The sequence below is a fragment of the Hippocampus guttulatus genome, chromosome 12 (genome assembly GCF_054856545.1).
Source record: "Hippocampus guttulatus isolate MCC_2025c chromosome 12, RoL_Hgut_1.0, whole genome shotgun sequence".
Lineage (NCBI taxonomy): Eukaryota > Metazoa > Chordata > Actinopteri > Syngnathiformes > Syngnathidae > Hippocampus > Hippocampus guttulatus.
This window is the reverse complement of record NC_141272.1, coordinates 11,293,688-11,321,549: the sequence shown is the minus strand read 5'-3', so window position 1 is coordinate 11,321,549 and position 27,862 is coordinate 11,293,688. Positions and strand designations below refer to the sequence as shown.

Here is a 27,862-nt window from a genome sequence, read left to right as displayed (position 1 = left end):
ACGCCCAGCTCCACGACCCCCGCCCCACCTCCGGGCAATCCGCATGTCTTCCCGAGCTGCGGCGCATACCGTTGCCGGAGCTTCCTCTTTTTCTTCTCTTTCTGGGTGTGGGCTCTGTGTTGAAATCACCCCCAGCGGATTCAAGTGTTTGTACACTTGACTGACAACAATGGACAACATGGAGGCTTCTTTAGGTTCTTTCCGGAACCCTATTAAATTTAAGGATCAGGACTTTAACAGTCTCCTGGAGAAGTGTCTCAAGTCCGGCGAGATGTTCTCTGATCAGAGCTTTCCAGCCGAGCAGAAGTCTATCGGCATGGCAGAGGATGACGACCCCAGGAAGGCCATCAAGTGGAAGAGACCAAAGGTAGACCAGATAGATTTGACAAGTTCTTATTCCAGTGCGTCCAGCATAACAAATTGATTGCATTTATTCATCTAAGTGATTCTCACAGTGTGGTATGCAGCCTGTCTCGAGTGGTATGAAAATAAGATTTACAGCATTTAAATATTTCAGAATGAAACTTATAGCTATGCGTAGACCCTGTTTAAACTTGTTCTTTTTTGCACTTTTAAGTACAGTTGAGTTGGATTTAACTTTCAAGTATAATCTAATGAACTAGTTTTTTCTTTTTGCATTTATGTACAAATTTTATTTGTCCTTTATGTGCAACCCACTATAGTTGAAGCATGACTTATGTTTCCCCCGCCCCCTTCTTTTCAGCCAGTTGAGCACAGTGTTAGTGTTCAAACTGCATAATGTTACATCAGCTAACAATAATATTAAATGTACTGTACTTTTTAGGAATAATTTGATGAACACTGACACCTACTACACTACTGTATTTAATATTAGTCATGATGGTGTTACCGGCAGAGCGAAGTATTTTTATTAGATGGCATGTGACGTAAATATTTGAGATACACTGCGACAGAGCATTCGTTTATCGCAGCCAATTTGACTTATTGCAATTGTCAACAATAACAATTAGAAAACAACGGCAAATATTAGATTTTGTTCGGCACACCAAAATTGTCCTGGGAGTGTACATGTTGCGCAATTTTCTTTCTTGGGACATTCCATGACTTTGGATGTTCGCTGCCCTCACGTTGTCCTCTTTTCGTCCATCCCTGAAGGACATCAGTGAGAATGCCGTGTTTGTGGAGGGCACCATCGGCACCACTGACATCTGCCAAGGTCAGCTAGGTGAGTATGGAAGGAATGATCAAGGCCTCCTTGATGGGGAAAACACTGTCTGGAAGAGGTGAACCTTCGCGTGAGGGACTTTGCACAATGTAGACCAAAAAAACAACACGGAACAGATGATTTCTATTGTAGCGGAATGTGACTTTATTGCATATTTTCGTGTTTGTGGTCAGGGATTGACAATACCGGGAATTGCACTCCATGGAATGCCAGTTGTTGAAACTATTTCCTGCTGCCTTCCAGCAACATGGTTGGCCGATACACAAAACCTGTGGTTTGTCTCCCCAGGTAACTGTTGGCTGCTGGCGGCGCTGTCCTGTCTCACCATGCACCACAAACTCTTTGTCAAGGTGGTACCGCCCAACCAAAGCCTGTCCAAGTCTTATGCTGGCATCTTCCATTTCAGGGTAAGTAATATATTAAGTGGAGCGACCACACAGGGTGCTCCTCTGTCTTTCGTCCATCAAGCCACGAATGAGACACAGCTCATTACGAGCCACCCCAACGTCAGGCCAGCTGAGACTTGAATCTTACTTGCAGCTGCCTATGCTGAATTACTCACACAATCATAAGCACGAATAGTTCCACTGTGACTTGCTGTAGTTTCATCCGTATCTGGTTTCACTCATCAAAGAACACTTTTTCTTACTGACTTTAATGACTTACCTACTGACCTAGTGACTTACTGACGCACGTACTTACTTGCTTACTTACCTATTTGCTTGCTCACTTGCTTACTTACGAACTTACTTACTTGATTGATCATATACTACTTGGCAACATTATTATTGATAGGATTCAACAGATTCAATTTATGCACTGCCCTCCATAATTATTGGCATGACTGATTATGTTTTCTTTAGCTTCTAATAAATGCTGTTTTTGCAGTTATCGTATCAAGATTTAAAAGAAACAAGGAAAATCCAACCTTTTATTCATGCATTTCATAATAATAATTCATAATAATAATAATAATAATAATAATAATAATATGAACGGCAGCATGGTGGTCGACTGGTTAGCACATCGGCCTCACAGTGCGGAGGTGAAGGGTTCGATTCTGGCTCCGGCCTTCCTGTGTGGAGTTTGCATGTTCTCCCCGTGCCTGCCTGGGTTTTCTCCGGGTACTCCGGTTTCCTCCCACATTCCAAAAGTATGCGTGGCAGGTTGTTTGGGCACTCCAAATTGTCCCTAGGTGTGAGTGTGTTCGCGAATGGTTGTTCGTCTCTCTGTGCCCTGCGACGGGTTGGCGACCAGGTCAAAGTGTGTCCCCACCTACTGCCCGAAGATGGCTGGGATAGGCTCCAGCACCCCCCCCCCCCCCCCCCCGCGACCTTTGTGAGGATAAGCAGATGAGAAAATGGATGGATGGATAATATGATGATGATGATGATGATGATGTAGCTGCATCAGATTTGTATGGCGCTTTTCTGGACACTCTGGGGGGAAAAAAACACATTAAGAGATACTTCTTTTACATCCAGACATGAGTGCCACAATTTTAGCACTTCTGATGTTAATACTTTGTGCAACCCCTTTTTGCCAATCAAACAGAAACTAACTGAGGTGACTGAGGTGGCCTAGGGAGGAACTTGATTTCCTTTCTCATAGTCGAGCATTTCTATCATTTTAGTATGAGAGTATTCTTCTGCGATAAAAAATGGAATTTCTTTTCGGGCTTTTAACCAGGGGTGCCAACTACGGAGGGCGGGCTACTATCAAATAATCAGTCATTGAATTGTATAATTAAAAATTTAGTAGCGCTATACTTCAGGTTCATACTGTTTGCAGCTCAAGCTTGCGTGACACCTTCACATGCTTCACATAGGTATGAAACGTGTCATCGTGGCTTTCAAAAAAAAAATAGAAATAATGCATTCAATGAGCGGGAACTTACTGCTTGAAGACGAGGCACATTCATATTCTTATGGAAGATTATTGAAGAATTTAGCGGTATGAGCTGTCCGGTGTGTTTTCCCCGGGGGCCAGAGCTCCCTTTGGAGACTCCTAACAAGAATGCGACATGACTCAACTTGCAGGACGTAGGGACTGTCAACTCATTTTGCGCTGTCATGGTTGAGAGCAGTCCGGGCGTGCAGGCAGCGAATACCCACTGGAACACACGTACACACACACACACACACACACACACACACACACACACACACACACACACACACACACACACACACACACACACACACACACACACACACACACACTTACAACCTGTCGAGAACACACCCTGCGTCACAACCACCTGGAAAGGGCTGCCTTTAAAAGGACAAGAGAACCGTGCATTTTAGCACTTCACTCATTTAACAGCCCATCTTTCCCTGTCAGTCTTGTGCAATTTGACTTTGTTTTGAGACGAAATCAAGATGCGGATTAATGGTTAAAACCGTGTCTACGGGGTGTCTTGCTTTCCATTTGGTAACAAGAGTTTGATGTCTTTTGACACCCTTTCCTGCCTGATTCATCTAATCGATGGTTGTTGTCTGTGCCCCCGTGTTCCGTCCAGTTCTGGCAGTATGGCGAGTGGGTGGAGGTGGTTGTGGATGACAGGCTGCCAGTGCGAGAAGGCCGCCTGCTATTCAGCTACTCTCACACCCGCAACGAGTACTGGAGCGCCCTGGTGGAGAAGGCCTACGCCAAGTCAGTGGCGCCGCTTCCGAGCATATGGCGGCGGCGTCAAGTCTGACGCGGCCCCGCCTCTTTCATGGTTGCTTTTCCCGCACGCTCGCAGGTTAATGGGATCGTACGGGTGTCTGAGGGGCGGCAACATTTCGGAGGGGATGGAAGATTTCACGGGTGGCATCGCGTACTCCCTGCGCGTCTCCTCGCACACCCCTCGCATCTTCTGGAGGTTACTGACGGCCGCCCTCACCCGTGGCAGTCTGCTCAGCTGCTTTATTGAGGTTTTGTATAGAGGAGATGTCGTGACATGCAAGTTTGCATGCAAGGCGGGCCAAGGATTTTTGGCCTTTGTTTTTTTTTTGTTTCCACAGGCCAACAACTATAAGGAAGTGAATAAAATAAATGCAGACGGGCTGATAAAGGGCCACGCCTACGCCATCACCGACACCGACCAGGAAAGTTTATCCCCAGGTTCTTAACACATGCAATCTGCCCCACCCCATAAAATGATCATTTTAGCATCTTATGTTGTGATTTTTTTATTTTATTTTATAATGCACTCACCACGTAACATCATTTTAGATCATCTCATATTCTCATTTCATTTCATTTCCACCTTGCACGTCACCATCTTATAACCTAACCATCTCACCTAGTCATCTCATTTGAACAAATGATCATTTTTAAATCTCATAAAATACCCACTTTTTATTCCATCTGATAATTTTACAGTTGAATCTTCTCATAACCTCATTTTATTTTGTTTTAACATCACGTCTCATTTATTATAATTTTTCAACGTTATCATTTCTCACATGATAACCTCATATGATGACATCTTATCACTTACAACGTAACCATTCCATAACCTCATTTTATTACATCTCTTCCACTTACATTTTATTCCTCTCATAACCGCATTTGATTTAATTTCAACATCACACCTCATTATTTTATTCACAATCTCATATCCTAATTTCATTTGACCAAATTTCATACTTTTTAATTTGATAATCCTATCACTGTATGATGTCATATGATCTCCTCTTATCATCATCTTAAAATGTTACCCGCTTGCCTCATATTCGCATTCATCACATTTCATCATGTTTTCATTCATTCATTTCATAAACTCATTTCATCAAATAACGTCACAACTTTATCACCTCATCTGACAATGTCACATCATTTTATCATCTCATTTGAGCGCATCGGCACTTTCACATTTGACCATCTTACCACAGAGTCTGACTGCAAATAATCTCTGTGTAAACGTGTAAACTATCCCTCACCCCAAAAATGTGACATGACGACTGCGTAGAAACATCCACAATAAAGTTGTATCCAATCCAATCCAACATCCATCCTCTCCTCTTTCGTCTATAACTGCTTCTAACAACAAAGAGTATGCAGAAAAGTGGTTAAGATTGAATGACTATCAGTGCCTTATGTGTTGTGTTGCATTATTTTGTTATTATGTTATGATGACTTCAAGATGGCGCCGCGAGAGTGGCTGCCTTTACAGCAGATACTTTTTGTTCTTCTACTTTCTTCCTTTCATAACTTTACTGCAGTAAATTGGGAATTTCTTCATTGTGAGACGAATAAAGGTTTTCTTATTTGTATTCTTATTCTTGTTTTCAGGTGAGGCATGAGGGGGATGAGATTTTGCTCCTTAGGGTGAGGAATCCTTGGGGCTTTGTTGAGTACCGTGGGCCCTGGAGTGACAAGTGAGAACACACCGTGTGTGTGTGCGTGTGTGTGTATGTGTGTGTGTGTGTGTGTGTGTTGTGCTTGAGTTCAAATTAAAATCAAATTCAAATTAATATTGCATTGCAGTAGAATGTGATTTTCAAAAACCTTTACAGTATTTGGGTCACTTTTTTTTTACATGGACAATATGTATACAACATTTATTTATTTCGTGTCTTGATAAATGTGTTTCATGAAATATAAAAAGTAATAACGCTTCTATTATTGTTGTGACCTGTTTTATGATTTGCTGGCTTATGTTCAAGCCACATTTGTTTGGACACATTTTGCGGATGTTGTCAGAGTGCAGACTGCAGGTCAACGAGTTTAAATAAACTGTATTTCATATACCGGTAAATGGATAAATTGAGGGTTCATCTACCTTTATTTTAGCGTAAGGCTCACCTAAAATATCCATTATGTTTAATAAATGTGATATTGTTTCTTGTCAGACGGATTAATTTATTGCTGAAAAATACATGGGAAGAGTACCTTGAAAAAAAAAATCTTAAATCACAATCACAATATTAAGGGGGAGGGGAGGGGTGCAATTAGATTATTTTTCAAAATCATTTCGTCCTAGTTTATGTGTGTACGTTTGCATGTCATCTGACTACATGTCGAGCTTGTCTCCTTGTGTGCGTCTGCAGGAGTAAAGAATGGGATGCCATATCCAAAGAAGAGAAAGAGAGACTTGAAATGAAACGTCGGGAGGATGGAGAGTTCTGGTGAACACGAGAAACCAAAAGAAACACTTTATTCTTGATCCACTTGCTGGAATATCAGCACCCTCTCTTTTGTATGATCCGGAACAGGATAAGCACTGATGATTTTTGCAAGAAGTTTGACTTTGTGGAGCTCTGCAGTATCAATCCTGACAACATTGTGGAGGGACAAACTACTGAGGCCCTTAGCCCCACCACTTCCACTTCCAAATGGACCATCAACGAGCATGAAGGGTTGTGGCTGAAAGGGAGCTCTGCCGGCGGAAGCCGAAAATACAACCGTATGCGCTCTATGTCAAGTGTATAGCTTTGAAAAAAAAAAGATACTAAAAAACACCATGACACTTTTGGGTACAATGGTGCTTTGAGATACAAGATTAATTTCCTGCGTGACAACCTCATCATTCAAAACACGTGTCTGAAATTGTTTTTCCCCTTTGAAATGAATGGACATGCTACTAGTCCATTCCAGCCTGTGTTTGTTTGATTTTTTAACATAAAAATCGCACTCTATCATATTGCACTTATAAAAACCTACAATCACTAGATATTTAATTGTAAATCATTGAACAGTTTTTACTTATATTCATTGGACATTGTGCTGCTCCTTTTGGTCTGCGCACCCTAGCCTCCTGAGGCTATTAATAATACAGAAAAAGAGATACGCACCCAAAGAAGTTTTTCACAAATGACACAGTAAGGTGTGAATAATTTAGTTAGTTAGTGAATAATTTTTCATCAAGGAGAATGAATATCAGCATGTGAGTATTGTTACATTGTTGGTCTGCAAGTGCTGCTCCACCATTTGTGTTTAAACAGGTTATAACACAGTGATTCGATGCTATTCATGAGCCTATCCAAGGCGTTTTGCATTGTTTGTTCAGCTAAAATGACTCTTAAAGCTAACTATACAATTAATTCTCTTTGTTTTATGTTTAGTTTGGCAATAAACTACCCGAAAGTGGCGATAAACCACTTAAAGGCTGTTTTTAGATACGTTCAACATTTGCCAAACTTTATACCATTTTTCTGCCTTTAAATAAATGCTTTAAATCAGGGGGTTGGGGGGGGGGGGATTTTACTGAAATATATACCTAGACTGCAAATTGAAAAATCTGATCATTTTGCAGTGGTCTCGTAGTATTTATTTATTTATTATTATTATTTTTTAATGGGTGAATCTTTCAATGTTTCTCTTGTCATCACTTGATTCTCCTTAGGCTCCTTTTGGAAGAACCCTCAATTTGAGCTGGTTCTCACCGAGCAGGACCAGCCGGATGAGGAAGATGAGGAGGACGAGGAAGATGGCGATGAGGATGAGGAGAGCGGCCCCAAAGAGGGCAAGAAGACGGAGAAGCAGAAGATGAAAGGCAAGAAGTGCACGGTGCTGGTGGAAATTCTGCAGAAAGACCGCAGGTGCAAGGACAATGTCCACTTCCTCTACATGGGCTTTCACATCTACAAGGTCCTCCGTCATGTCCTTTTGAAAGAACATGCCAGCATCCGACTTTCATTTGGGAAACTCACACTTTTCTTTTTTGTTTGGTTTTGTTTTTCAGGTTCCCTCGGAGGTTGGTTGCCAAAGAATGAGCTTTTTTTTCCCCCCCCCTGTTGGTTGGCTCGACGTAATTTAATTAGATTTATCATTCCATACAGCTTCAGGGCATGTGTTTGGACCGCAACTTCTTCATGAAAAATCGTCCAGTTGGTCGTTCAGGGAAATATAGGGCTCAAAGGTAAAACGTTTACATGTTGAAATACTTTGAAAGACCATCACATTGTCCCCCCCAAAAAATGGCTGGGGAGCTATGGATTTGGAGCAGATTAGGTTAATTTTACCCGAGGTTGGGTTAATTATTTTTCTCCAGCAGATTGGGTTGAGGATTGGATTTGTGCTGCGGTTGCCGTTTTTGACAGTTTTGTAACTTTCTAAGACAGTGGTGGTGGATGCATGGCTCAGTATGTAAAAAGAGTGACTTTGGGCCTTGGGTTTGGGGTTAAAATCCAGGTCTGGGCTGACAGTCCACCCATGGAAAATGTGGTCCCTTGTCTTATAAAAGTCGATACTGTATTCCTACCTCAAATGTGAACCACCATGTTTAGAAAAACCCGCAAGCAAGTGCTTGAAATTCACTCTTTTCATTTCAACTCTGTAACAAGCGGTTTCTAAACATTTATTCCATTGTCTTGATAAGGCATAGGTTGCATATTGACAGCACCTGTCAATGTCCCGCAGGGCTGTGTGGAGAAAAGTGCACCTGGATCCGGGTTATTACGTCCTTGTGGCGTCCACCTATCGGCCCAACCAGCCCGGAGAGTTTTTTGTCCGTATCTTCTCCAAGACTGCCAACAGTTTGGGGTGAGAGTGAGAAAGCTGAAAGTTGGAAAATAGAAATTGCATCAAAAGTTGATAATAATTCTCACTTTTGACTGATACTGTCAGAGAGGTGTTAATTTTAGCAGAAATACTTATGGGGGGAAAAAGGTGTCACACTGACTCACAGACCAAATTCAAAATGATAATTTGCTGGCTTGGTATTGAAGCCTCAATGCGTGAAAATCCAGTCCATGCTTTCACCAGATTAATAAGTACCGGTACTTGCTCCTTTTTGTGCTTTTCATTACTGTGGGGCTTTGGCCCCTGGGAAGTTTTTTTTTATTTTAAATTGTGTAAACAATGCACAAGATGTTTCCTTTAAATTGTACGCTGGTAGTTAGTAGTGGTCAAGGACAGCACTGCATCACACTGGGAGCTAGTTCGAATACCGTACTTTGCCTCTCATATCGCTAAATAACTGTTCAATGCCACTGCAAGCTACACCATTATCATCTTTGGAAAGACAGAATCGTCTCTTTGAAAATATAATGTGTCATATTGTGGCTTATTATTAGAGAGTGGATACTACTGAAGAAGAGTTCAGTTGCCTCAATTCAACCTTTGGGGATAACCATGACTTGGTTGGCTAAGAATCTACACAGACATTATTGACCCGATATCGTGTGTTACCTTTCAGGACTCCGGATTTCACATGCACTTCCACTTATCTCCCAGTGAGAAACTCTTTCCTTCATATTGTATATATAGTGCAGTGGTACGTGGAACAGATTAACGGTATCTGTCAAACAGGTGATGGCCGCTCCTGTTGCACCGGATGATAAAATGAGAGTTCTGAGGACTTTTGATGAAGAGGCTGGACCAGTAAGTACCGATTAGATGCCAGACATATGCATTTCATTACCGACAAAAAAGAAAAGAAAAAGAAGATACCGGTATATCAGCTGTCTTAACATGTCTGACAAACCCAAGGATCAAGAATGATGTCAAAATTTATTCGGCAGAATTCTTGCACTGTCTCATGCAATGGAGCCCGCTATCACTGCAGCTCTCCTTACCCATAGGCTTTGACATGATAGTGCTCAACGTTTTTGGGAAGATTATACTGATTGATACACACGTGTCTGGTGTGTCAAGATATATTTTGTTGGATGTTTATCTATTTATTTATTTGAGGGGGGTGATGGGGCAGCGGGCACCCCCTGATCCTTTGCGCGCCCTTGGCAGGCACACAACCGAGACAAAAGAGACCCAATTTTTTGTGTACAAATAATAAAAACAAGATTTCCCAAATATGACCCCTCTGAGTATGCTACCATATACTGTCTTACCTTAAGAAAATGCCCTTTTAGACTAATAATACTGTTTTTGTCACATAGGACGACAGGCTGAACCCCAAGGAGCTGATGACGCTTTTCAACTCAGGTGACTTGCGATTTTGCTGCCAGCTGGTACAACCTCGGTCACCACTAGATGGCGATGTAGTGCTTAAGTCTCAGAGAAATGACAGGTCACCAGTCTAGAGCAGTGGTTCTTAACCTTGTTAGAGGTACCGAACCCAAACAGTTGATATGCACGTTCACCCAACCCTTCATTAGTGAAAACTAAAAATGTGATTTTTTTTGACAAATTCAAGACATAAAAAAAAAACACATTTATTAAAAACAGAAAAAAAGTAAATAAAATTACATGGCCTAAGTATAGTTTTTTTTTTTTTTTTTTTTTTTTTAATTGTATGACGTACTACCACAACAGTCACACGGTGACTACTGAGTGAACTAAATTTCCCGCAGCACTGATTGGACAAGCAATGTCACGTGATCATCCGCAACCAGTGATGGCCAAGCGGGCGTGTCATAACTAATTGACGTGTTGAGTCGGGTGTGTCTTAACCTCCATGGCAGAGGCTCCGTCGAACCCCTGAGACCGATTCACCGAACGCCTGGGGTTCGATCGAAGGTTAAGAACCACTGGTCCAGACGAAGCTTATCAGTGGCTACCTGATGGCGGAACTCAGGGTTAGGGAACTCCGGTTCTTTGAAAGCCGTATCCTGCCTGTTTTAGATCCCTCCCGACTCCAACACACCTGATTCAATTGTTCATGATCGTTTCATGCCTCGACAGCTTGCTGATGAGCTGATCATTTCAATCAGGTGTGTTGGAGTAGGGAGGGATCTAAAGCAGGCAGGACCTAGCATCATTGAAGATTACTTTCAGAGTCATAACAGTGGTCAGACTTGCCCTTATCCTCAAGTCATCCTGCACTGGTGATTTTTTTTCTCCCCTTTCTTGTCTTTTTTTTTTTCCTCCTCAATATCAGTCCTGGACAAAGATTATCACTTGCCGTTGGACACATGCAGGCAGCTCATTTTTGGAGAGGCTGTATCCTTTGCACCCAGTGATGCTGCTTAATCCTGCTTAGTCCAAGTTGCAAATTACTTTCACGGTTAGCATTTTGGTCCTGAACGCCACACGATTGCCGTTCATGGTGGCCGACACACTCCAGCAAACGTGCTTTGTATATACGCTATTAATAGCCACTTTAGTCACACAACATCAGCCGTTCATGGCTATGAGAGGACACACTCTTTCCCCTGGCAACCGTCTATCTACTCCATGATGGAGGCAAGCTATGACGCAGGGAGTGTGTGCACCGCGCTCTGCCATCCACCCACATTCAGCCCGTGCCTTCTTGGTTCTTCTTGAACCTTCAACCATCACATCACCCCATTTTCATCACCAGCACTTCTCATTAGGGTGAGCTGCAGCTTGTGCCAGCTAACTTTGTACACCCTGTGGCAATCGCACGAGTAATGCGATAGGCAGGCCTTTTCAGTCACATTTTTGCCCTCATTTGTCCTCCTTTCTCCCATTGAAACATTCTTAAAACTGCTGATAAGACCAAAGGACGAGCCAGCCTCAACCGTCAGCAAACGGAGGCCTTGCTGTCTGATCTACGCCACTTGCAGGTAACAATTTGCTTTGTGTGTGTCTGACTCATTTGATTGGATCATGTTGTTGCACTCCAGTCCTGCAGGGGGTGGTAATTCCACCAATAGCAGTTTGCACCAACACGTTTCACTGCACTGAAATTTAAAGAGCTCAATTACAGTACTGTGCTGCCAACCCCCCCCCCCCCCATCCTCCTCCGCTTAACTATCCATTCACTTTTTAAAGCACTTCATTTCAGTTTCAATATTTACCACTACACTTAGAACCACCATTGACAGTAGATCCAAAATGACTGAAAATAGCTTATATTAGCTTAAAATTGTCATCAACAGTTAAGTAAATAGATAGTAAAGGCCAATTAAAAGGATCAATAAACGTTGGCATCTCAGAAAAAAACATGCAATAATCAGATGATTACTGTAATTAGGGCAGCAAACTAACTACTAATACCTGCATTTGTTTTTACCAGGATTCCTGATCAAAATTTTGAATATATGTACATCGGATTTACTTTTTCTATTAAGAATTTTAATTACTGTGGGGCATGAATGGAGAATTGTTCTCGAGCGCACAAACACCTTGAACACCTATAAGGACTGATTTATTACTTCCATTTTGGAACTATGCAATTAAGACCATTATGTACTTTTTTGATATAATATTGTACATGAAATAAATACGAAACGTAATTAAGAACCCCGTTTCTCTTTTTAGGCCATCTTTTTCCAATTTGATGAGGACTCTTCTGGCACCATGAGTCCTTTTGAACTCAGCGCCGCTCTGCAAGCCGTGGGTATGTGTGCACGCACGCACACACACACACACAGTATGTACAGTTGCAATTCGACTCTCTCTGTCAGGGATGAAGTGTGATGCGAAAGTAGTCCAGCTGCTGTATGAGCGCTTTGCATCTGGAGACCTTCATCTGCCCTTCCACAACTTTGTGGCCGGCGTCACCCGACTGCGCAAGCTTTTTGGTAACACGCTTATTTTTGAACATTTTCCTAAAACAAAGAAAAAAAATATTTAACAATCATGTTTTTCATGGCGTAAAGCTGTAGTGTGTACACTGTACATTGTACCATTTGTGAAGCAATCCCCCATACATTGTGGTATATTAAAACACTTGTGTGATGACATTTTTACTAACTCTGTGAAATTTATAATTCCCGGTACATTAAAAAAAGAAAATCCTCTATCCACTCCAGACCTTTATCTGTGGCAACATGGATTGAATTAATCCAAACTCCTTTTGTGGGTATTAATTAATGTACAGATGTGCTCATCGGTTTGCACACCTTGGCAGATTTTGTAAGACGCAACCCTTTTTTTTTTAAAAAAAGAAAATGTGTGTCAAATTGATTTCATTTAAATTAAACCATTGCATTACAGTGTATCACAACCATTAAACGCTGATTACCATAGTATTAAAAATTCTTTAAAGGAAAGAATCATGAGATGGTTCCCAGTCATCAGTCAGTCCCCCCCCCCCCCCTCCCCAAAAGCCAATATTTCACTTTTGCAAGTGTATGTAAAATTATTGGAGGCTTTTATTCAAGCTCATTGAACTTTTTCCACGAAACCTTTGCGAGGCGGGCAGACATTTCAAGAGGGTTGACAACTCTGTGAAAAGTCATTTCCTGCTGCTTGTCTCCTCAGCGCTGTATGAATCAGAGAACAGCTGCGAAGTGAAAGACAGAGGCATCAATGCTGTGAGTATCGGTTGCGCGCATCTTCCAGCAAAGTCAACTTCTGTGTGATCTCATTCTCTGTGGGACTTTTGTGTCCATCATAGTGGCTCATTCGGTTTCTGCTGCTGTGACGAGCATCTCCGCGTGGACCAAGCGGAGCGTCATTGATTTTGACACGCTGACACTATCACGTACGCGCATGCACTCACGCAATTCTTTTTCCAATATTTTTTATGCCCTGCACCTCCAGAAAACTTCAAGTAGGTTCTTAAACCCCCCTGAAACTTACTACAGTAGATAGAAAAAGTCTACACACCCTTGTTCAAATGCCAGGTTTTTGTAAAAAAAAAGCAAAACAAAAAAAAAGACGGGTCATTTCAAACCCTTTTCCCCCATTGTTTTAATCTGAGAAATATTTTAGACGGAGCTGAGTTCAGCACTTGTTTCCACAAGTGTGCTGTGTTTAGAATTAACCAATCTCAAGTGGGAGTCAGCACAAAACTATCACAGTTTTAAGCACCTGTGATTTACCGCAACTAAAGTCTAGATGTTGTAGTGGGCTTTTCCTGACATTTTTGGCTCTTTAGCAGAAGGCTATCCGAGCCAATCAGAGACACTTTAAATGGTCGCAGATGTCTGTAGAGTCCCATTTATTTTGCATTTGAATGTTGATTGGTTAATTTAAAAAAAACACTACATCCCCATGTGCACACGCTTGGGTTGTTCAGAAAAAAACATGAAAATGATATATCATGGTCTAGTTTTTATTTCACAGAAACCTGGCATTTGGACACGGGTATGTAGAATTTTTATATCCACCGTAGCTGTCATCTCACAGCTCGTAACAAGCAGCTCCACGGCCCCAACAGTTTACTCATCATGGACTGAAGAGCATAGCCAGGCTAATATCTTCAAACTAACCAATTGAGTGACACATGCACACACACACATAGGGCACCGGTTGTCTTAGTGTGAGTGTGATGTCTCAGCATCGTTACACGCTATTCTTATCGCACTGACGCCACATCCAACGTCAGCACACCCTCACTCCCTCCATCATCCCTCATTATATCCAGTCACCCCCCCTACACACACACACACACACACACACACACACATCACCACCCTCATCCTGTTCTCTCTAGTGTCTGAGTCGTAATATTTGCATCCCCTACCTTGTTACACACTCAATGTCCTCTCTACACATGCTGCTATTAATAAATCCTTTGCTGCTCTCACACCACCTTGTGTTTATCATGAGGTCAATTGCACAACTCGGCTACATCCTAATGGGGGGATAAAGAGATGAGGAAATAAAAAAATTCCAGCTCTAAAGTCAATTTTATACAGTGGAACCTGTGAGGTCTTATAAGAAAAAATGGAAATAGGAATAAGAAATACAATATTGTGGTGAGGATAAGCGGATCAGAAAATTAATGAAATGAATGGAAATTTGTTGAAGAAAATCTTTGGCATACAGGGAAATGCCATTTATTTGTTCCTTCCTTGATCCCCAAGAAACAAACAAAAAAATGGTTTGTGCCTCATGATTTAATCACAATTTAATGCTACAATCCATTCATTACTGCTCCTTATGGTGCCCACCTTGTCCACCAGGAGGCAGTGCAGTACAATCTTGTAGACACAAAAAAGTACTACTCCTACCACTACTACTACAATAAGTGACTCAGTCTTCTCTGAAAAATTACATTAAAAATATTGAAAAGATATTTTTGAAACAATTTTGGGTATATGCAAACACGCGGGTGCCGAACAGCTAGTTTGCGAGCGTCGACTATATTGTCATACCACCTGTCTACAGGTGTTGCCCCAGTGTTTGTTTTCATCAATGTGTTGCTTCTAAAACCACCACGAGTGATGCTAATAGCTCGTCAATGGCATTTTGCGTTGTTTGTCAGCATTTAGCAAAACTGTCTTTTGCAAGGCAAAGCTATTTGTTTCAAATAAACCGTGACATACTCTTTGCTTTGTTTAGTTTGACGATAAACTGCCAAGTGGGAGTAACAAACAGCTTGAGGCCTCTTTTTTTTTTTTTTTTTTTTTAAGAGTTGTTCAAGATTTCTTAAATTGTGACCTTTTGTCAAGATAACGAAACACTGTAACTTCACTTGCCACCATACAACGCTCACGAGCATAAAATTGGTTGAATAACAGCTCATATCTGTAAAAACTCATGCCGAGTCGCTCGTATCTCAAGGCACCACTACATGTCTCTTTCATTGTATCTGACTCGAACTTATTCTTATGTCGGGAATCACAGACAAGAACACATGATCTTTATTTGAGGTATTTCAGTGGCAAGTGTGCTGACTCCCATTTACTGTAACATGAGTTCAAACGTGGTTAATTCCGAACACAGCTCGAAGAGGGTGCGCACAGTTAATTTTTACATTTCCTGTCGAAAATATTTCCCAGGTTAAGGTAACAGTTTTTAGCTCACATTAAAAACTTCAAAATGAAGACGCTTATCTATCTTGGTCTCATACGTCTTTCATCACAAACACTTGGCATTTGAACAGGGGTGTGTAGACATTTCATATCCACTGTAGCTCCCTCACGTCACACAAGAGTATGAGAGGCCCTCCCTGTGTTGATTCTTCTGATCCCTCCGCCTGCTCCCTTGCCTGCCTCCCTCTCCAAGCTGTCCCGTGGGACGTGATGATGCTTTGACAGTGAGCTTGGCGTCTGTTCTTGGAGGTGCGGCTGGTATTCTTGTGCCACAGAGGCAAGAATAGCACTTGTGGAGTTGTAGTGTATAGTGTGGGGGTGGCGTCTGGGGAGCGCTGCTGATGGTTGTCGGAAAGTGTGAGAGTGAAGCCATTGTAAAGACAGGAGGTGGTTGGTGCTATTGCGTAAGTCGGCTTCTTGTCTGCAAATTTAGACCGAGCTTGCTCACGCATAAATTTGATGATCAGCACGATTGCACTCGTCACAGCTTGGATATTTAAAGGTACAACAGTGCGTTTGCCTGTGTACATTTGCCATTCCCAATTTAGGTTTGAGAGGAATAACTAATATATACTTATTCCAGGGGGGAGGGGAGGAATAACTATATATTAGTCCCCCAATGCATGTCAATGAGCATCAGTTATGTGGATCGTCCCAGGCTGGCCCAGTCCCTTATAGTGTTATTTGTTAAAAAAAAAAAAAAAAGTTTCAAGAAAACCGGGACAAAAGTAAAGTTTACTCGACAAAGTTATTCTTCACCGTACTGTTGCCAATGTACTTTGAGTCGTTTATTGAACACTATTAACAGTTGAACACACAAATATGAAATGAATACACCCACAAGGAGCATGGAGCAGACGCTCACATTTAACCACACGTGTGGTAAACGGCCAACCTTATTGGTGATCCTGAGGTCACTTTAAGGCACTTTAAAGGCACACATCGACACACAAATACTACAGTGTGTGTGTGTGTGTGTGTGTGTGTGCGCGCGCATGCGCCATTTGGCTTTTATTTAACCAGTTTATTTCTTCACATTCTCTGTTTATATGTTTAATTATATTTTTATGTTACTGCTATTTCTCATTATTCAAAAAAAAAATGTAGTGTAAGTCAAGGTACCACTGTACCTCTCTTACTATGCCCATCACGACATTTGTAATACAGTTTTTGTGTAATTGTGCAGGTTTCCCTAATGAAGTGTCCCCGAATGCGTCAGTTGTGCAGATGGGAAAACAATGATAGCATTTAACACGGCGTAAATATCAACCTGCTGCCGTCAGCAGCGCAAGCTTGTGTGCCGTATACTGAATGGCCCGCAGCAGCAGTGTGCTTAAAAATCACTTGGTGACTTCATTAACACGTCAAGCTCAACTTGTTTGCGTGCGCACAAGTGTGCTTATAAACATCCTGTAGCTACGGAACTCCAATTACATCGTTATGTGCGAGTGAGCAACCTGTTTTTAGAGGCACTTTATGATGTGAAATTACATCACAACATTTCCTACTGAGATCAATTATATTTGGAATAATTTCTTTCTGAGTTAAACCTGTCATCACGGAAGAACTTTTATTAATTGTCCTGGCAATGGTTTATGAACTGTTCAAAATGATTAATTGTCATACTAAGCAGAAATTTGCAGAAAAATCACGAAGTGCCTTTGGTGTCCTCATTCGAATCAATCAGGCATCATGGAAATGTAGTAGAATAGTGGAGTTAAGGTCTCCACAGAAATGAGAATAATCTCCTAAAATGTGTTTCCATTTTACTTTTTTTTTTTCCACGGGATGTTCATGATTTTGAAAAAGTGGCTAGTTGGAGAATGTTGGTGACGAATGTCTTAGTTGTAAATCATTCAAGTATAGAAAGTGTCTCTGACGAGGAATGTGTTGTCCAGAAGGACTATGACTGGGCAGATGAACGGAAATGAGTAGCGATGATGTGTCCTCCTGAATTCGTTCGCATGTTCCCATACAGATTGATCCCACTCTTCATTAGCCCCTCTACCTCACCCACTTACTTTCTTCATGCCTTGCTGCAAAACGGAGCAGTGCTTTATAATAAGGATGAAAGAGAGGAACTTTGGAGGAGGCTGAAAACAACAAGAATAAAGTCTTGAGCTAATGGATTCATGAAGAATATGCACGTGGTAGAAATCCATCCATCCATCAGTGTTCTACCGCTTATCCGCGCCGGGTCGCGGGGACAGCAGCTTTTGCAGGGAAGCCCAGACTTCCCTCTCCTCAGCCACATCTTCCAACTCTTCCCAGGGAATCCCAAGACGTTCCCATAGCAGCTGGGAGACAGTTTCTCCAGCGTGTCCTGGGTTGTCCCCGGGGCCTCCTGCCAGTGGGACATGCCCGGAACACCTCGCCATGGAGGCATCCAGGAGGCATCCTAATCAGATGCCCGAGCCACCTCATCTGGCTCCTCTCAATGTGGTGGAGAAGCGGCTCGACTCTGAGCCCCTCCCGGATGACCGAGCTTCTCACCTTATCTCTAAGGGAGAAGCCGGATACCCTGCGGAGAAAACTCATTTCGGCCGCTTGTATCCGGGATCTCGTTCTTTCGGCCACGACCCATAGCTCGTGACCATAGGTGAGGGTTGGAACGTAGATCAGCCGGTAAATTGAGAGCTTCGCCTTTTGGCTCAGCTCCTTCATCACCACGACAGACCGATACAAAGTCCACATCACAGCAGACGCTGCACGATCCGCCTGTCGATCTCTTGTTCCCTCTTGCCCTCACTTTTGAACAAAAGCCCACGATACTTAAACTCCTCCACTTGGGGCAAGATCTCCTCGCCGACCCAGAGAGGGCACTCCACCCTTTTCCGACTGAGGACCATTGTTTCAGATTTGGAGGTGGTGATTTTCATCCCAACCGCTTCACACTCGAATGCGAAACGCTCCAGTCAGGGTTGGAGAGCCCTGCTTGAAAGAGCCAACAGTTCCACATCATCTGCGAAAAGCAGAGATGTAACACTGAGGCCATCAAACCAGACCCCCTGAATGCCTCGTCTGCGCCTAGAAATTCTGTCCATAAAGGTTATGAACAGAATCGGCGACAAAGGGCAGCCTTGGCGGAGTCCAACCCTCACTGGAAACGATTCCAACGTACTGCCAGCAATGCGAGCCAAACTCTGACATTGGTAGTATCGAAACCGAACAGCCCGTATTACGGGGTTCGGTACCCCATACCCCCGAAGCACCCCCCACAGACCTCCCCCAGGGACACGGTCGAATGCCTTCTCCAAATCCACAAAGCACATTTAGACTGGTTGGGCGAGTTCCCATGTACCCTCGAGGACCCTGCTAAGGGTGTAGAGCTGGTCCACTGTTCCACCGCCGGGACGAAAACCACACTGCTCCTCCTAGATCTGAGACTCGACTTCCCAACGGACCCTCCTCTCCAGCACCCCTGAATAGACCTTACCAGGGAGGCTGAGGAGTGTGATCCCTCTGCAGTCGGATACACCCTACGGTCCCCTTTTTAAAAAGAGGGACCACCACCCCGGTCTGCCAATCCAGAGGCACTCTCCCCGATGACCACGCGATGTTGCAGAGGTGTGTCAACCAAGACAGCCCCACAGCATCCAGGGCCTTGAGGAACTCTGGCCGCATCTCATCCCACCCCTCTCTAGAGAACTGGTACCAGAGCCCAGGCTGTGTGTGGAGGCAAGTCCGACTATATCCAGTCGGAACTTCTCTGCCTCGCACACCAGCTCGGGCCCCTTCCCTGCAAGAGAGGTGACATTCCACGTCAAGAGAATCACCAGGCAACAATTTTTGCTCCTGGGCTGCTACTACAGTTTTGTACAGTGAACTGTTTTAAAGTCTGAACTGGCAAATAAATCCTAAAGCAAAATTGTTGTAATCTGCCATGATTTCGGATCAGTGATGTCCACCATCCCCACACCCCTGCTTTTTTCTCCAAATGTAAAGCCCAACGCAGCACTAGTAATTTTAGCTTTGAAATAAAAGTCCAACTGTGCTGCTTTTTGTCAGTGTTAAAAATGAAAGAGGCTAAAGTTACATAATTCATGAGTGAAAACAATCCATCCGGGTGGAACGCAGGTGTAAATAATGAAGGTTACAGATGGCTGGATTAAATTTAGCAGCTTTCGACATAGCCGTGGGGGCCTCCAGTGAATGCTGGCCCGCTGTCAAACCGTCACGAGCTGCTGGGACTATTCATGACAGTAGCGCTTTTGCCCCCAAACGTGACAGGTCTGAATGTCAGCTATCAAAAACATGTCATAGGGAGGGCCAAATATGGATTTTGGTTCCTTCGTAAGGAGATGGCTGTGAGTCTGTGACCCATCCATCCATCCATTTGCTGAACCGCTTGAACCTCACTAGGGTCGCGGGAGGTGCTGGAGCCCATCCCAGCCATCTCCGGGCAGTAGGCGGGGGACACCCTGAATCAGTTGCCAGCCAATCGCAGGGCACACAGAAACAAACAACCATCCACGCCCACACTCACACCTAGGGACAATTTTAGAGCGTCCAATCAGCCGGACATGCATGTTTTTGGAATGTGGGAGGAAACCGGAGCACCCGGAGAAAACCCACGCAGGCCCGGGGAGAACATGCAAACTCCACACAGGGAGGCCGGAGCTGGAATCGAACCCGGTACCTCTGCACTGTGAAGCCGACGTGCTAACCACTGGACTACCGGGCCGCCCAGTCTGTGACCCAACAGTGCTTTAGCCAAATGTACACACCGATTTCCAGCTCTGATCTCCTTCTCTCTTTCGCTCTCTCTCTCTCGCTTGAAGGGAGCCTCTGAAAACTAGGTTAGGATTGACGTGCTGCTTGTGCCTGAGTCATGAGGGCAGCGGAACACTGAAACCCACTGACTGCATTTAACTTGAGGCGTTCGACTCCCATGCATGGTGCATGGTAATGCAAGGTCGTCCACCAAGGCACACTGCACCTCATTGCTGATGATCACAGCAGGAATGAAAAACCCACACTGATTGTTTTGATGCTGTATTGCGCTGGTAACTGAGAGGCTATTGCCAACTTTTTAAGTACTCTGCATTAAAGCCAAATGGGTAATAACTAAGTAGATGTAATTAAAATGATTTCACATGACCTAAATAATCAGACTCGGTTCAGAACATCATTGTATAAACTTCCACAATTCAACTATATAAAAGTCTGAGATACAAGGAAAGTCTGCTCAATTAACTGGGGAAAATTAATTGCTTCTCTAAGTATTAGCCATTTAAAAAAAAGAGAACCTATTGAGTGCCAACCAATTAAGAGCATACCGACTGATCTATTTTATGACGACGTAAACACAGAACCTGATGAAAGATGATAATTTTTGCTTTAGGCACACCTCAACCATCTCAACAGGCATTTTCTTCAATACAAAACCAACAACAACAATGAAATTGTGCCTTTGATCACCAGTGTAACAATTGTACATTTGGCAAACTTTACAATGTAGTTCCATGCTGTTTAGTAGTAGTAGTAGTAGTAGTAGTATTTAGAGGTGTGCGCATGTCCGTGCATGTGAGTGTGTGCGTATGTGTGTATGTATGTATCTATGTACATTATGTTATTGCCTCCACGCCTAAATTTAAATGATCTCCGTCAACTTTTCTCACTTTGTGATAGTCTTTACAGCAGATTTTATGTGACAAACACAATCACAAGCTGCTTGTGGTCAACTTTCCAGAGGTCCTCCATGTTCACAAGCGTCAAGCATTGTTTAGATACACGGCGATCTCCTCTAAAAAATACCCACTGCCGGGTTTTTTTTAAACTTTCCCATCTTAAAGAGTAAAGAAAAGTTAGCCAACACTTTTCTCTGCCCATTCCCACAAAAAAATCAATGTTGACGCCGCTTCACGTTGAGATTCCCACTGACGGGATTTTACGTCAACGGTGCTCGAATTAATACAATGGGAGAATCAGTCTGTCGAAACAAAAATGGAATCGTTCTAATTCAAACAATATTCAACCGCACTCTATGCTATGTTTTGTTTTTGGTCATTTGCACCACTGGCTCCTACATTTCCAATAAATATTATACCATAACGCTAGATAATGACATTTACTATGCCAATTGGCAGTGTGAATGCCTATATTTCACACCACAGTCTAAAGTGCAACCAGCGTGAGAAAGTTAAAACAAATTCTAAATGGATAGTGGAAATTCTGATTGGCCGGTAATTTTCAAGCATGGGTGTCAAACTCAGGTCCTGGAGGGCCGCTGACCTGCATGTTTTCCAAGTCTCCCTGTTCCAACACACCTGATTCAAATGATCAGATCATCAGAAAGCTCTGCGGAAGCCTGACATTGAACCTGTTCATTTGAATCAGGTGTGCTGCAACAGGGAGACTTGGAAAACATGCAGGACAGCGGCCCTTCAGGACCTGAGTTTGACACCTATGCTTTAAAGAGTCACCAGCCCCATTGTTTGATGTTCAAAAAACTTTATTGATAACCATTGCTATAAAGGCTAACAAATACAGTTGACACCAGCTGTTCCCGGGGGGATTGAGATTGGGCTGGCCCGACAATAGCGAAATCTGTTAGTCTTCAAAAAATGCTGTGAAATATTTACTATACCGTCTCCCATGAAAACTGGGGTTGAGTGTGGCTTCTGGTGCGGCAGGGGTTACACAAACACACACGTTCACAAAACCTGCAGCTGCAACAAAGTGCTGTACATAACATTCAACATTAAAGAAGACAAAAATAATACAACAGAACAGATAACATAAAATTGGTTGCAATGCCTCTTACACAATCATTCACTAAGTGCCGTAGCAGTCTTTTATCCTGTGTGCAAGAAAGATTTGCTCTAGGAACAATCAAGTGTACTGAACTGAACTGCAAGCTTTCCAAAAACATCAATCATTTCTAAAACTCTACCAGGAATCCTAAAAGAGTTTTTTTTTTTTTTGTCTGATGTCGAAGACTATGACGCGTGCACATTTTGATGTTCTAACCACTCTATGGGTCATTGTGCACCAATTGTCCGGTGTGTCTGTGTGCTCACAAGCTAATTTTTAGCTGTAGCTCCATTTTAGGGTGACGCCATATAAACACTAGCAGGTTAGCCTAAACAGTGCACGAGTAAACTTCATAAAGAGTCAGTCAGTGTGGATCTGTCGGCGATTTATCTGTTCTTACTGAGTGAAGCTGGAGCGTCTGTGGGAGTTTGGGATGCCTGAGCATCTGGACCTGGTAAAATATAATAATAATAATAATAATAATAATACATTTTATTTATAAGCGCCTTTCAAGACACCCAAGGACACTTTACAATAACAAAAAACACAAAACAATACGGGTTGAGCAGCGGCAGCCAAAACGCGGCAGCGTTCACTCAACCCATTGTCATTGTTTTAGCATCAATAGTGACTTTACACACTTCCCAACAGCAACAGGAACGTCATTTGCCGAAAACATAGTGCGGTGTAGCATTTTTTTACTGTGTTTTTCGGTATCGGTAAGTTTTCTCACGGTCAACCTCGGTATTTGTTATGACCTAGGGCGAGCAGGGTTGTTGTGTCCTGGAGGCTCAGAGGTGTACTGCATTTCGGCCAACAGTTTACCACAGATGCCAGCAGTAAGTTACCTTCCAGCCCATCACGTTCTGATGCGTTCAGAACGTGATATAAGCAAAATGTCTCTATTCATCCAAGCTGAACGCAAGCTCGGGAACTTGTGCTTCTTCAAACAGATTGAGTAACAATATCAGAACAATATCCACAGGGGTGGGGTACAGTGCTGGCCAATCAGAGCGGCCATGTAATAATTTGGGCAGCAGAGCGGACTGGCGGTTAGCACATCCGACTCAAAGTTGCGAGGTTCGAGTCTCACTCAGTATGTGTGCGCTCCCAATTCTTGTGTGGATTTTCTCCAGGTATTCGGGCTATCTCCCACATTCCAACCATGTAAAGCTATGTTTACACGGCGTTCCCGGTGGCCACCGCAGCCCCGATTTGGGATGGTTGTGAAACAACATTTTGGGATTATAGGCCATGATTGACGTGGATGCCTGGTGAAATGTTGCATTTGCCACAGCAACCACGATGCGGATCAGAGAGCCAGTCGGCCGTAGTAGAACTGAGTGTACATAACTAAACCTAAGTGTATGTAATTGGGTGTAACTGTACCTGGAGGCGGTTCAGGTAGCATTTGAATATATTGGCATCTTACAGTGTCTTCCACTCACCGCCTACAAACCTTCTTAACATGTGTTGTTTGTATGTGACTAATAGGCTCTTTTGCATGTTTTGGTACAAGCGGTGGATTACATTAGAGTAGTGAATTAGCTGTTTTTAGAAAACGAATATGATCAAACATTTATTGAGCGGCAGTACACTTGAACCTCACCGTGCTGATGCCGACTCAGCAGTCAGGCCAGGCAGAAGCTTTTTCTAGACCGTGCCAGGGCCGCACAAGTGCTCCAAAGCTGCCCGGCATCCATCTTTCATCTGGTGGAAGCCGTGAAAGAATGTAAGAAACATGAAAGAACGCGTCAGAACGTGATGGGCTGGAAGGTAACTTACTGCTGGCATCTGTGGTAAACTGTTGGCCGAAATGCAGTATGCCTCTGAGCCTCCAGGACACAACAACCCTGCTCGCCCTAGGTCATAACAGATACCGAGGTTGACCGTGAGAAAACTTACCGATACTGAAACACACAGTAAAAAATGCTACACCGCACTATGTTTTCGGCAAATTACGTTCCTTTTGCTGTTGCTGTTGGGAAGTGTGTAAATTCACTATTGATGCTAAAACGATAACAATTTCCCCATTTTGGTACTAATGTAAGTCACTTTAAACTTGCTACTGCTAAAACATTACAAAAATCTTAGTGTTCTTCCCTGTTTGTGTCGTCTTTCTCCACGGTGACTTATAAAATACTTGTCCATCAGTGACTATTGTTTTCACTGCAATAGGACGGGTAAAGTTACCACCCGCTTACACAAAGATGTTGTTTGGCCTCTGTGATGCATTTAGTTCTAGTGCGAAAAGGGGAAGATTTCTTGATTTACTGAAGAAGCCAAAAATAATAAGATCCTATTATATTGTTTTAACTGGAGTGTGTCAATGGACGTTTTAGATATCGTGCTAATGGTTGTGATTCCCCGAACAGGAAAATTACTGCTTCTTGGTACACAAACCCAATTACTTTGACCTCTGCACACAATTATGTCACAACTCTTTACACATAGGATTGTTTAACAGTGAAAGGCATTTTTTTGACAGAAACTGTTTCTCCGGCCGTCCCTTGACAACTACTTGTATATGGACAGCTGTATATAAGTGGACTGTACAAAACATTTTGTGATGAACATACTGCAAACGGAAATAAACCCTAACTGGATAGTGGCTGCAAATACACAAGCTGCGTGTTCTTGTGAATTTTTAGCCCCCACGGATCATGTTGCAATGGGACATTTAATGAAAGGCTGACTTAAAAGTCGAGCTTTCTTGTAAACAGTCTTCTTCATGCTCAGATCATAACCGCAGCTTGAGTGGAACTCATGAAAAACGCTGAGTGAATACAGCAGTGGTGGGGGGGGGGAGGATAAGAGAGTGATCGGGACATTTTGGTTGGCTGAAGAGTCTGGGACGATCATATTTCTTTCGCAGAGGTGGGTAGGGGAAGCCTTTAGGGGTTATGTAACATTGTTAGAGCCAGAAAGGGTGTAAACAAAACCACTGTGAAGTGGGACAGGCCTCGCCGTCGCATGGCAACGCATATTTTGGGCAGGGAAAGCAGACAAACATGGCCTGGGCTTCCAATGGGAAGCCATGGGGCTGGCCTTGTGAGCGTGGAACAGGCTAATAACTTCCCAAAAGTATGCTAAGAGACAGGGAAGCAAGCAAAACAAAAGCATGTAAGGAGGGGGAATCAAGACAACACTGCTGGGTCTGTTTGAACCTGGCGTGTCCTGCCTAGCTGGAGTCTAGACTACCACCGCTTGCAAACAAACAACAAAAACATGTGTGGCTTACACTCCAGAGAAAATAGAGTGAATTTTACTATTATTGATGAAGTAATGTAATAACAAGTAAAAATGTGTTTTCATACACTACTGGGTGTAATATAATGCATCACTTATAATTATACTACCCCTTTATACAAATTGTACATTAGATAAACATGCAACAGAGTCACTGATGGTGCGGTGGTCCACTCGTCTGACTTGTGTGGGGACAATGTGTGATCGGTTCCCACTCAGTGACAGTGTGGATGTGGGTGTGAATAGTTATTGGTCTCTATATGTGCTCTGTGACTGACTGGCGACCACTTTAGGGTGGAGTCTGCATTGCGACCCTGTTCAGGGTAAGCGGTGATGAAAACGGATGGATGCACAAACATGCAACACTTGGATCATGTTTCTTGCTTACATTTAAATGTAGTTAATTCGTCACATTTGCTGCTCTTGGATTTGGTTTTTACTGGTTTGACTGTCCCTTTATTAATATGGTATCTATCTATCCATCCAGCTATCCATCTATAGGTCTATCTGTCTGTCTGTTCTTCTCTTTTTTTAGCTGCGCTTTCGTGTAAGTGGAGTGGAGTAGCTTGCTAATAGCCTCAGTCTAAGTTAGCTCCGTCTGTTAGCCACTTAGCTTCGCGTGTGCCTGCTTAAATAAGAGCACGGGAACGTTTCCAGTAACAGCACAAATCACATTGACACAACGTGGAGGGTAATGAAAAAAATAAAAGCGTTGTCGGTGACGATTGATTGGGTCGTTAAAAAAATATATATATCGAGGCGCTGAGCTCACTGACGGAACCAGGAAGTGGCGTCGTGCGCCACGCAGTTGCCCTAGAAACCGTTTCTGGCCGGCACAACACACGAGGCGGTGGCAACAGCGGTGTTGCCATGGAGTCAGTACACTACACACACACACACACACACACACACACGCACACACCGAACGGGACATGTTTCTACCGATTTAACCTAATAAAACGAACTATTTGGAATTTTTTTGTGTAAACAGTTAGTGTGGTTGTTGGTCATATTGTACTCTTTTTTTTTTTCTCTAGTCGGAACCTCCATCACGAGGTGATTCACGAGGAGTCACTCCGGTACCCGCGGCTCAGACGGGGCTCAATCACATCCTCCGTTGTTCTCTGACGTTGTTCGACCGGTGACGACTCTCTCTCTCTCTCTCTTTCGCGCGCGCGCACACACACACACACACACAGCGCCCGCCTGAAAACCCACTATGCTTGACATCACTTGTACCTTTTTGATTCCCATTCATGAATTGCCACCTCCAATTCCCCAGATGGAGCCCCAACCCACACTTCCCACCCAACCACCCCTTATGCATTCCCACTGGCGTCCGCATGTAGGCCACTATCATGAATCACTTTTGCGTTTTTCACTGTGACAGGATCTGATTTCCGTCATTGCTGCCCACCGCACAAGTCTTAATTAGCATACACTGTTGTTTATCCATGTGAATGTGTTTGAGTGTGTGCTGCAGGACTAGACACATGAGATTAAAAATAAATCTCAGATTTCTTTTCCACCAAAAAATCTTTATTCCACTTTTACTAATCACTTGCCTATCAAAAAAGGAAATGGCAATCACATTACCTGTATTTTTTTTGCTCAATTTCTCCAGATAGCTTTAAAGCAGTTTTTTTCTCAGCATGAACTTGCATCGACTTCCACAGAAATAATGGGAATATTTTTTCTTTACAGATAATGTGAAAGTAATGCTCAATTCAACTTTGTAAAAAGAGCACCCCCCCACACACACAGCTCAGTCTACATAAATAACAATTGAAAAAAATAATACAACCAGAAACAATAATACAAAACAATACAATACATCTTTCTTTATTTAACACTATTCACATAAAACAAACAGCATACCAAAACAAAGACATAGTCTCATGCTGTATTGGAAGTAAAGTAATAATAATGGACACTGAGGGGGTCTGTGTAATGTGCACAGGGACATCATTCCTTCATTTGGGACCAGCAATAGAAAAAAGCTCTACCCCCTCTCAGCTTTCGCTTAGAATTTGGTACCTGGCTGAGCAGCTAGATAAATTCTACATGCTTGAAGATAACCGCTGAAAAC

General features: G+C 43.0%; 1 protein-coding gene across 5 annotated transcripts; it reads left to right on the top strand.

Moving 5' to 3' along the window:
- Positions 1 to 40: 40 nt before the first annotated feature.
- On the top strand, positions 41 to 27,290 carry capn12 (calpain 12). 5 transcript variants are annotated; one of them, XR_015102486.1, is made up of 22 exons: positions 41 to 367; positions 1,138 to 1,207; positions 1,496 to 1,614; positions 3,729 to 3,862; positions 3,954 to 4,300; positions 5,490 to 5,574; positions 6,247 to 6,324; positions 6,412 to 6,602; positions 7,542 to 7,786; positions 7,881 to 7,892; positions 7,978 to 8,057; positions 8,558 to 8,680; positions 9,336 to 9,372; positions 9,449 to 9,520; positions 10,036 to 10,081; positions 10,977 to 11,038; positions 11,557 to 11,625; positions 12,323 to 12,401; positions 12,469 to 12,585; positions 13,268 to 13,320; positions 13,404 to 13,490; positions 26,811 to 27,290. XR_015102486.1 is itself a non-coding variant. In XM_086125661.1 (22 exons), the coding sequence occupies exons 1-22, from the start codon at positions 170 to 172 to the stop codon at positions 13,428 to 13,430; spliced, it is 2,154 nt and encodes a 717-aa protein (XP_085981787.1). In that variant the 5' UTR covers positions 42 to 169; the 3' UTR covers positions 13,431 to 14,539. The 5 variants fall into 5 exon arrangements, 2 of the variants coding, with proteins under 2 accessions (XP_085981786.1, XP_085981787.1); XR_015102487.1 differs by lacking the exon at positions 26,811 to 27,290 and adding an exon at positions 17,747 to 19,636; XM_086125661.1 differs by lacking the exon at positions 26,811 to 27,290 and having other exon boundaries at positions 42 to 367; positions 3,954 to 4,125; positions 4,216 to 4,300; positions 13,404 to 14,539.
- Positions 27,291 to 27,862: the final 572 nt, after the last annotated feature.